Genomic DNA, 12,053 nt, shown 5'->3' on the forward strand with positions numbered 1-12,053 from the left:
ATTCTTTCATTCCCGCCTTCAGCCAACCAGGGCTAACCTCAAACATGTCACTTAAGACCTTGCACATGTGTGTGTGTGTGTGTGTGTGTGTGTGTGTGTGTGTGTGTGTGAGTATGTGGGTGTGTGCTGATAAAAAAGCCTGCAGCAACGAGGGAGATAGAGAAAAAAAAAAAAACAGTCCTTTAAACAAACAAGGATTCCTTCAGGCAAAAAATAACATTACAGCTGGTGAATAGTTTCTTTAACATATTACAAATGGAGTATGCCACAACTTAAAAAAAAAAATTCAATTTTGATTAAACATTACAATACATGGACTTGCAATAATTCATATATTTGATGTTTCTCTTCAAAGTAAATTACTACCTTGGGACATGAATGACAGTATTTTTTTTTTTTTACCAGACAGTATTGCAGTGAGGGTAGGATCGTTCAGACCAAACAACCTTTGTATTTTAAAGAATGAAAACATAGGGGCCTTTCTGGTTAAACAAACGCTATATTACTGTAACTGAAACTAGAAACCATTTTTTAACTGGAAGTTTCCCATTTGAAAATAATGAAAAAGTCTCCAGCTGGTTGCTTTTTTTCAACACCATATATAAGGAAATGTAGACTGTATGATAACCGTATAATAACAGCACGATACTTTGAAACCGGTATATCACTGCACTTTAAAGTCATAATATTGTTCAACCTGTAGAAAACAAGACAGTCCAGAAAGGCAGCTGTTAAAATCTGTGTGTGTCACTAATACAAAGAACCCAGGAGGCTGGTCGATAGTCGAATAAGTGAAATAAATAAAATGCACTTTTGACATGCTTTGGCACATTTAAAAAATCAAATCACATCGCACTTTTGTATCAAGGGTAAAGTGACAAGAGGAGGAATTAACAGGGTACAGAGTACAGGATAGGGAACAGAGGAGACAAGGCCTGGATAAGAGAGCCTGCCAATCACTTACCTTTTTTACCAATGAATTCTTATCATATCTCCCTCACAGTACAGATCATTACGACACATACAGCTCATTTTGACTCCAGTCGTAAAACCGTAATTGAACAGGGTCGTCGTGGAAGGAATCGTAATTCAGATATGGGCATACTGGTGTGCGACTGTTGTGGTTGCAGGGAAGAGGGATGACCTCTGACTGACCTCTGCCACTGTGTTTGGGTGGTTGTGGGGTTGGTGAAGTGGGGGTCAGGGGTGTGTCACAGCCTCGGCCTCAGTGTGCCATGTTAATGATGACTGATGTTCTCCAATTAGATGTGCTGACAGGCCCTAAAGCGCTGTGTCATTAATCACAGGAGTGGCGTGCACAAAGAGAAAATCACACCATGATTTATGGCTCCTCCGCCTCACTCTCTTCCCCTCTCTATCTCACTCTCTTCCCATCTTTTTGTGCTTTGGTGATCTAGGGGGGATTCTTGCACTCCTCCTTGAAACTTAATCAATCAGCGGACACGGACTCTGAGTGTGACCTATCCTACGGAGGAACTGCAGGCGGAGTGGTGACAGCAGTGACTCGCAGGGCTTTTCTGGAGGAAACAGCGTTACCTAGCCTGCAGATCTTTCCTTGAATGTCATTCATATTCTTCAATATGAATGACACACGTGATGGAAATGGTGTCTGGGTGTATGAAAGTGCGGCATGTTTTTGGTGCGAGGTGTCTTGATGGGAGATCTAACAACCCCGTAGTTCACGTCCGCAGTCGACACAGTCAGAGTGGGGAGGGAGAAGACTCTGGAAATAAGACTGGGGGAGGACAGCTGAAGTCACTGTCACATGCACGTCGGCCTGCCCCTTCTCTGTCACACCAACTCACCATAAAGCAGTGTCACCTCACTAACACACACAGACATCCCAGGGGCCTGTGACTGGAGGGGGTGGGGGGTAGGGCATCAACACCGAGGAGGCCGGGGGAGAGGTGGGGTGGGGTTGCAGGGAAAGGGTGGCAGGGGTGGGTAGGATTTGGGGGTTTAAAGGCAGGCAGACGGGGGAGGGGGGGAGCAGTCTGTACTGTACTCACATAGTCTGAATCCGCTTTGGAATCGTAGTATGAAATGGCATTCTCCTGTGCAGAAAAGAAGAGTGAAAAGACAGGTGATGAGAGAAGATATAGCAGTGTCTATATCAGCCCCGACTCCTGTCGGTGGTAAGCTAGAGAGAGCCGTGGTTATATTCAATCACACTGTTCAGCATGAGAATATAATCAGCATCACAGAACACAGGAGGAGTAGTGTGATGTGGAATGACAGTCATGAGAGGGCGAGCGGACAGCTGTAGAGAGATATCGAAGGATGTAATGCATCTGGGCAATGTTTGTGTCAATAAGATGCAATGTATGTGGCACATGTTCGAACTTGTGTTGAAAACACCGTAGGAACATCTTTATGTGTTGTGGAAAACTTTAACAAAAAAAGAATCTGCTGTTGTACGAGCTCAGTTTGCAGTGAAAAGAATAAACTCAAAATATTAGTCTCTCTGGGAGTCTTATCGACCTCCGCTGGCTGTGTTTTCAGTCTAGGAAAACAGCTCTCACAAAAGGAAAGAAACAGAAAAAGGAATAAGGAGAAGAATGCAAATGTATGCTATTTTGTTACACTATTTTGCTCTAATTACAGACTGAAGTTACCAGTCACCAGCTGAAGCCAAACATTCAGCCTCTTGCCACCAAGCTGCCGGCCTTTACCCAGAGCAGAGACCCCATACTCAGACTGTTAGCCTCCCCGCCGTCCCCTTCTCCTCTGAACTGGCGTCCTTATCTCCCGTAGAGGCAGGCGTGAGGGCGGGCAGGGGTTGCATGCAGCGAGCAGCGTCCGTGGGGCCTGCCTCATTATCATGAGGAGGCTGGCTGAGGACGCGCTCTCAAGGGCACCACAGTGACTGACTCGCCCTCACTGGAGGAGCCGCGGTCATGGTCTGATGCGGGAGGGCGGCTGACGGAGACAGAGAGAGTCTACTGTACAGGTACAGCGAGTCTTACACACGACTTACTCAGCCTGACTTATTTTCTCTCAATTTCTGTTTGTCTCTTGCTTGCTTTCACCGTTTTGCTCTTCACTGTTTTCATCTCCCTCCTGCTGTCTCACACACATGCTGCTCTCTGTGTTTGTTTAACTGGTACAGAGACATACACACACCACCTAAATGCAGAACTTTTCTCTGTCTCTGTCAGCCTCCATCCTTCTCTCTCAGCTCCCTCCAGCGTGAGAGCCTCTCCATACACCACGACCCGGGTCTTGGCTGGCCTCCAGTGCTAATCAGAGAGTCAGTCATCAGCTCGGCTCAGTCCCTAACAACCCACCAAAGACACACAGTATGATCAAAACTCGCACTGACACTGAGCATGGGGCTGACCGGCCCTGACACAGCTTGTGTCTTTGGGTAATAAGCATGGACAAGATAGAGAAGAAGCAGAATCTGCCCCCCTGACACATCTCCTTAACTTACCAGCACTCCTCCCCAGTTCTGTCAGAGAGATCAGGAGTGAGGACGCAAGGAGAGGAGCTGAGTGGAGGGATCAGAGCAGATCGTTCAGGGAGTACACTGGGTTAAGGTGGAGGGTTAGTATGGAGGCTGAGGTCCGGGTGATACGAAGGGATGGACTGAGAGGAGAGAGATGGGTGTTGGTGGTGGTGGTGGTGGTGGTAGTGGGTGCAGTGGGGAAAGAGCTGCCAGGGCTAAAAATAGCCCGTGCCTCTGCAGAGAGAGAAGAGAAAGAGAGCGAGCGAGACTGTGGCAGAGCAACAGTGTTGTTGTGTCTGCCAGCAGGATTGATCTGGAGCCCAGTCCTGCTTAGACTGGTCCCTCGCTTCTAAAGAGTTTACTCTCACTACTGCGGCATTACAACTCATTATTCAGGACTGCTTCCTGTAAATAAACGCTTGGTTCCTTGCACCCGAGGGACACCGTCCAGCAGCTTTACTGAAACAAATAATACACTCAAAAAAACATACCACACATTGCTGAGGAGAGTTAGTGAGAGGTCCAACACTGTAGCTCGCTGGCTAACACTTCATTACACAGTATTCTGTGCCTATCTCAAAAAAAATATATATATATATAATACACAGTGTTATATGTGATAAATCAAAGAAAAAACAGTGGAGAAACATACATAACGAATGCAGATGATTCCATACAGGGCACACGGGGTCACTCGATGATTTGATCAGCATGAAAATTATGTGAATCATATGCTATGCTATCCCTCCAGAGTTCCACAGACTAGTAGATTTTATGCAAAGATACATTGAAGCTGTTCTGGTGGAACCTGTCTTAGATATTTATATTGGGCTTCCTTTTATTTATCATCCATCTATCACTGGTATCATGTCTGTTTGCACAGCTGGACAGCTGTATTTACCTTACTGCACCCTTAGCCTGTACATAATAACTTACTCGCTCCCATCATGCACCATGTACAGACAATAGTCACTGCTTACAGTCATGTCTCAGTATGTGTAGCATTAGTATGGTGTTGGCAGCACGTAATGCTTCCTTATTTTCGATTGCATCATCACTATTTAAGCTAATTCCCCCTATTTAGCATTTACCTTAAGGCAAAATACATGTCATCTGTCACTGTCAATATAAATCCTGCATGCTGTGTTTACAGTATATAAGCATGTACACAAGCACATCATCATCCAGTCCATGGAAATCCATTCAGTATTTCTTTCTTTGCACTAACAGCATCTATATACACTTGAGTGTTATCTAGATGTTTTATTTTTCATTTTATTTTTGGTGCTTTATATATAAACACCTATTCTTTAACATGTACACAATAGTCATGCCTATTCTTTACTATTATTTGTCCAGCTTTGTTGACCTTGTTCCTCACTACCATGTCTATTTCTGTGCAAGTACACTGGGAGCGATGGACAAATAAATCAGTCAGGTTTCCTGTATGTGTACACATGCTTCGCCAATAAAGGTGGTTCTGTTTTTAAATTGGTTATAACATATGGTAGATAATTGGACATTTATATGTTTATTAATGTAAAGCAATCATAACTTAGTAACTGAACACATTAATTATTGCTTGTGCTTTTGTATATTTTCAACAGAAGGAACATTGATGTTGACAAATACAGTAATGAACATTTATATCTGCTTTTAATACATTCATTAAATGTTTATATTATGCTTATAAATGATAATAATGGGTTTGAATATTAAATTGAATGGAAGTTAAAAGATGCAGAGAACTCAGAGATGGGATTTTTTTGTTTTAAAGTCAAGCTATAATCTAAAATTCAGAGCAGGTAGGACATGATTGGGTACAGCAATGATATCTATTGGATTACAAATGGTAATTCATAACAAAACCTACAGCAGTACCAAGATAAATAATAGCAATTGCGCTGTAACTGTTAGTTGCCTTTTGCGATATGATGAAAGTGAAACCTCTGAATGTAATTACACGGGCAGTTAGAGATACACCGATCCTACTCATGAGCAACCTCTGCCTCCAACCACACACTCTGACACACACCACACAGACATGCACAGAAGAGGTGGCTCCGTGTGGACGAGTCCGAGGCCACCATGACCCTCTGAGCAGCCCCTAGGGGCAGCACGGCCATCTGCTGCGGCTGGTCACAGGTCTCTATGGGCTCGGGGTCTGGGTTAAACACACATCTGATACAACACCAAGCCAACAATTATCCCACATGCATGTCTCTCTGAGGCCTGTGCACCCTGCTAATACACACACACAGTATTTAACACATGATCGCATTCTCACAGACACTCAGATGCAGTATGTCCGCACTTGTGGATATACATACAGAGCAAGTCTATACACAAGGCTTGAGTGTATGCGCTCACTCACCACATGCACGCAAAAGAAACACACAAAGTCTGAGAAATTTCCACTGACACAAAGTGCTATCAGTAAATTAAATCTATCATGCTGAGTGGACCAACAAATTCCAAACAGGAGACAAACACTGAGGTCAGGTGATGATCTCCAGCCCCTCCCTTACATCAATCTTCCTCCGCTCATCTCCTTCCCTCTCCTCATCCTTATCTTGATCTGCTTCCTCTCTCCTCCCTTTGCCACATCTCTCCTCCTCCTCCTCCTCCTCCTCCTCCTCCTCCTCCTCCACCCTGCCCTGTCTTATCTTCATCTCTCCCAATCTCTCTATCCTCAATACCAGCCTCCTCTCGCCAATTTCAGATTTCAGCAAAAGCAGCGGCGCGTAGGTTAGATGCCTACTGTTGCTATAGAAACCGCCCCTCTGCTCTAGATTACAATGTGACTTTGTCTCCTCGCCAGGGCTACAATGTCTGCTCGTTTTTATGTCTGACCAGATACATGCCTGCCTATCTTTTGTTTGTCTGTACGCCTGTCAGTCTTTCAGACTATGAGGTTGTTCATCTGCCAGCATGTTTTCTTGTCATCGCTACACGCTGTTATTTTAATGTCACCCACTGCTTGTAGTTACACATTTAAACTTCAAAAATCTCCTGTCAAGTGAAGGTCGGAGCCTTTAGAGCCCCAAAATTTCATCATATGCGAGGAGGGCCTTGACAGATGATTTATCTGGTAAAGCATGGGCCAGGGTAACAATGTGTGATTGAAAAATGGCTGCTACATAAAGGCTGTCATATGTAGGGGCACATGTAATGACAGAGTGTCGTCGCTGGGGCTAAATCTTTTGAATTTTGAAACTGTGAGCTCTCTCAATGGGCTGGCTGAGACAGGTTGACATTTGAGCGTGAGACAAGCGCTCCATCATGGGTGGGGACAGATTACAGTCATATTCATATCTCCTCTGGACACCTGCTAATGATTTTATAATTACAGAACACACTCTGTGCCTCTGCCGTGCCCTGGGGTGTGCACACACACACACGCAGAAATGTGCACACACATACACATGCGCACACACACAACGTCTTTCACGTACACACACACAGTGCACCTCTCTCCTGGCCTCGATAGTCTAGCAATCATTCGTAGCACCAGTTTCCCTAATGGAAGCTGACATTATATCAAACACAATAAAGGATTTCATTTACTGCTCTTCATTAACCCACGCACATCAGCCCATAAGGTACACACGACACACAAACCTGCACATACACACACGCTGCTCATTTAGTTGGAAAATGCAACCAGAATAAAGGAGGAAAAACTAAACAATGTGATTTGGCTGCAGTGAAGAACTGCTTACGTAAAGTTTGAATCAAACCTGTTATGGAGCTATACGTTCCAACTCCTTTCCTTATCTCCCCCACTCCAATCTCTCCTCATGTCTCTCCCTATCTCTCCCTCTGTCTTTCTATTTCCACAGCGTCCTTATATCCCGTCTCTACGTGTCAAACGGTATGAAACTCAAAGACATTTGAACTAGATAAACACTCGGCCATATAAGCTGGTGAGAACTCTCCAGTGACAGGGGGGAATGCAATCCTCCAGACTAAGCACATAGGCTACTCTGACACTTTGACTCCGCCGCACATGCGACACACGGATGCATTACAATCTACGTATGTTAAGTAAGAAATGACTGACATGCAATTTCATCTCGAGATTGAAAAGTAAAGGAAAAATACACACAAGGGCGTTCATGCTAAAAGGAGACACGTCAAAATGAAATCACAATAGGCCATCAGAAACGAATTAGTTCAGCTCATTTCCTTTGGTTGTTATGGCCCACAGGTTTGCACTAGTGTTAAAACGTGAGCTCATGAAATATGATTTTCAAACAGAGGTAAATTAATCATAGACATGTAGACATTTGTCAGAGATCTGAAAGCCCTTTAACCACTTTGATCTTGAATTGCAGGGGTTGCCTGTGAATAAAATATGAATTCTTGTTCTTTGGTGGAGCCTTTTTGATTCACGGGATGTTAAATCCTATCCTTTACTGGGTGCGGGCATATTTCTTATTCACAGAAATGTGAGAGAAAAAAAATATAGCATGCGGACAAAAATGATTTTCACTTGTACCTCAATTGTACTTAAATGGGAGATCCAGCAGCTAGCAGGTCCAAAATTGAGTTTAAATACAACCTTTTATTGTATAAAAGACTCACAGCAGTTCAATATATACTCAGCTACCAACTTATTAGATACACCTAGCTAAAACAGCCCTGTCATAAATCCTCTCCTCATGACGGTAATAATTTTCAGTTTAGTTTCAACTGTTTAACAGAGGTGTTATTGACTGCATTGTTTCTCCAGGGATTTTTTTCCAGCAGCGGTGCTGAAGTGTGTGGAAGATATTTAGCACATCTGCTGACACAGGAGGGGCTTGAATTATGTTTAATAAAATGCTTCCTATATAATACATGCTGTTATAATCGCTCCTGCACATGAGGAAGATGTTACATTTGACATCAAATGTTTTAATCAGTAATGTGACTCTAACATTGCCTGTCAAAAAAATTGATGACTGTTCGCCTACCGAGTAGAACACAGATAAAAGTTACCTACTTAAAAATGAATTCAGATAGTTTAAGACATTCTTGAGTAATGACATCAGAACCAAAGACTGTGTAATCAACCCTGTGTTTCCAGTGCAGTGACAAAACATGTCATTTGTCTCTGCACAATACAGGACAAATTCAAGCTAACTGTACTGTGGCTGCTTAGAGTAAAGGTAGCAAGTTACTTCCATACAGGGATATTTTTATACATGGATTGATTCATTCAACGTTATGGGCATTTTTTTGTACAGCGTTATACTGAGACATTAGGGTCTATCCTAATTAACATAATGGTGAAGACAAATTAAACCTGTAATGTGATACAATTCAACAGCACCACAAACTACAGCCTCTAACATGAAGTTGAATTAACACCACTCAAACAGGTTCAGCTAACACTACATACTTCACAAAGGCAACTGTGTGTAAAGCAAACACATGACCTAATTTTGGCTATAAAACTACTGTATCTGCTATTTTGTCATCATGAACTTCATCATCATTGTTTAGGTAAATAACTACTTGTACATGCACAAGCTGTTGACATACAGCCTTGCAAACTCTGATTAACGTACCCTAACATGACATTTATCATAACAAAATAAAGTAAAGTGGAACACTAGAGTGGCTTGTCATTTTGCTTCTTTGCATCAATATAGGAATTTTTCAAAGTTTTCCACTGGTGGCACACTTGTTGGGTCGTGCAAACACAGCCTCCCTCTTTCATTCCTCCAACCTCCTTCTTGAAAAGGTTGGTGCTGCGATATTTACGCATATCCAAAAAGCTGTTGGTATCCAAGTTTATCATAATGTTTAAAAGTAGGTATGTTTCTCCTTCTGACTAGAAATGTCAGCTTTTATTTCGGGCATGCATCTCTACCCCGGCATTGCAAACTATTGATTAGTGTACAACTTATCCATGACATGAGGGATGCACGATACTGGATTTTTTGCTGATATCCGATATGTAACAACTCATTTGACTGAAAACTGAAACCTATATCATTATATCCATTTTTTTCCCCCAGCTAACTTTAATGATCATCAAGTCTCTTCTGTATCAGAGTTAACATCATATTATGCATGCACACTCTTATCATGATGGCCCACCAGCAGATGGAGACATGAAATAGAATGCTTTTCAATGTATGTAATATTTTACTCATTGTGCAAAATTTAAAAAAAAAGAAGAAAAAAAGCATGTTGGCCAATTCTGATATTTCATTTTAAAGTCGATATTAGCCGATACTGATGATGTGGCGATATTATCATGCATCCCTAGATGACACAGAGCCGACTGAAAACCGACAAGAGGCCGTATGTCGCAAACTGCGGGAAAAACCCAAATTGAGACTTAAATTCCAAATGTGCTGTACACATGACGTCTGGGGTGCTTTGCTTGGCCCCGACCCGGCCCCGGAAAAGCCAATGAAAATGGATGGATGGATAATACCAACATATCCCACATTTTAATTGAAAAATGCTAAACTCTGAAAAAGGCCTAATTTGGAACATCCAAACATAATGTGCTGCTTACATAATCTGCAATTTAATTCAAAATACTGTCATGTTCAGAATAGTGTGTATGTAAATCTGTTGATGAAGTAAGTCTAGAATAAGAACAACAGCAAGAGCCAACAATAGCTAAAAAGAGCAGAACTCAGAAGCATTAAAACAACATATAAATTGTTCTCTGGTGATATCACAATGCATTTTAAATGCACATATAGAAAGGTTAAATAGAAAGGGGAAAATAAACTCTCCAGAGTAACTGTTAAAACTGTTTTTTTTTTGGATAATATAAATAAAATACTATAATTTTTTTCTATGCTACGAAAGTGTCTTTGAGTGTTACTTGTTGCAGTTGATTCTTGGAAGTCACTGCTTTTCCCCTCAGAGTGTTTTTTCCTCTTTATTTAAAAGTTTATTTGCACCTCTGTCCTAGAGGGAGCCACTTGGTACCCTGTCTCATCACTTTACAAATAAATGCAGACATGTTGTTTGAGGTGTCTGGTCTGAAAAATATGGCTGTTGTCTTAACCACTGAAGGTTACCAAAATGCCTCTTTATAATGTCAAGTCAATAAAGAGTCAACCAGCAAACTGGAAATTAAACTGTTGGCCTGGAAGACAGAGAGGGAGGGAGAGAGAGAGCTATCGAGCTAGAGCGAAACTCAGATAAAGGAGTGCATGACGGAGGCCTTGGGCGCGGCTGCCTCCCTCTCTCTCCCTCTCTCTCTCTCGCTCATTGGCATGCTCTGCATCTCCAGGCTTTTAAGCGATTAGGGAGCTGCTGAGACCATGGCGTCCAAGCATAGCTCCATGCAGATGTTCATTTGTATGCCAATAAACAAATGTGCCCCCAGATTAAAGCTCCAATACACAGTGCAAATTCAGCAAAGTGAATGACATTCTCCATGCACATCTCATCAATGTCTTGCTCTTCTTCAGACAGAGCGCCATGCCTCCTCTAAACGCACACTCACTTCAAAGAGTCTCAGAAAGATGGGCAGCAATCCAACAGATAGAAGAAGGCGTGAGGGAGGGAGGAGAGAACGAGGGAGAACAATTGAGGAAAAGAGAAGTTTTGATTATTGTGAAATTAGGAATACATAATTTAAAATATATTAAGGGTACATACGCCACGGTTACATTTCATGCCCCCAATTTCACCCATGAATCTGCAATTTCTGCTCTATAAGTCTCTCTTTGTAAACATCCTGCAGGTCACAGAATCTTATTTTTCTCCTCTTTTCCTCTCTCCCTCTCTTCTTCTTCTCCCCTCTCTTCCCCTTCTCTGCTGTGCTGTCTCTTTCTTTCAGAGCCTGACACTTCCCCCTTGGTAAAAGCAGTTAAATCAGTCTGTGAATATTCCAATCCTGCGATAACGAAAGAAGGCTTTGTCCTGCTGCACTCTGGGTAATGCTGCTCTCCATTGTTGGCTGACAGGGCTCCATTGAGGAGCAGGTTTTAACGCTGATAGCATCACCACACTGCATGGACACAGTGCCAGATAAAAAGCCTATCCAACATGACACATGCATGCCAACACCTCCCAAACAAGCCCCCAATCTGATGATCAGAGGGGAAGCAGGAAAGAGGTGCTGTAACACCAAATGAAGACAAATAAGATAAACAGGCCATGGCAATATTAACGCTATCATTGGATTCCAGAGGGATTTGATAAAGCAAATGCAATTATCCACGTCTAACATTTTTACGGCATCTGTAGCCGGGGTGACCAATCACAAACAAACCGCTACTCAGTCAGGTTGTCCCCGTCCAATCACACTACAGCTTGGTGTGACACCGTAGCTCCACTTATCTCTGTGAAATGTTTCCAGGTTCCATTTTTCCTAGAGGGCTGAATACAGCTTTTTCATTTCACTGATGTTTTTCAGCCATTTTACCACTGCTAGTCCATAGAGTCCTCAGAAGTCGCCACCTCCTCTTTGCAGGCTGACTGAGAGTGGCCAATCAACAATCAGCGCCGGCCAAAGGAAACCTGTTATTTTCGACCCCGTAATCATTTCCATCAGATGCCTTGCTGTCCCTCACAATGATTTCAACATTCAAATGACAAAGGGAAGCCTGTTTTAAGATAT

The 12,053-nt window shown here is 42.7% G+C and overlaps 1 protein-coding gene across 4 annotated transcripts in view; it reads right to left on the bottom strand.

Annotated features, from left to right (window-relative positions):
• cacna2d2a (calcium channel, voltage-dependent, alpha 2/delta subunit 2a) overlaps window positions 1-12,053 on the bottom strand; it is a 207,921-nt gene that overhangs the window by 73,355 nt on the left and 122,513 nt on the right. For 3 of the 4 annotated variants that reach the window (XM_050039173.1, XM_050039171.1, XM_050039170.1), the window contains exon 5: window positions 2,031-2,075. The exons of the other annotated variant lie outside the window; for it this stretch is intronic. In XM_050039173.1, the coding sequence (XP_049895130.1) occupies window positions 2,031-2,075 (45 nt within the window). The remainder of the gene's footprint in view (window positions 1-2,030; window positions 2,076-12,053) is intronic. 4 annotated transcript variants of the gene reach the window in all.

The sequence above is a fragment of the Epinephelus moara genome, chromosome 24 (assembly GCF_006386435.1).
Source record: "Epinephelus moara isolate mb chromosome 24, YSFRI_EMoa_1.0, whole genome shotgun sequence".
Classification (NCBI taxonomy): Eukaryota; Metazoa; Chordata; class Actinopteri; order Perciformes; family Serranidae; genus Epinephelus; species Epinephelus moara.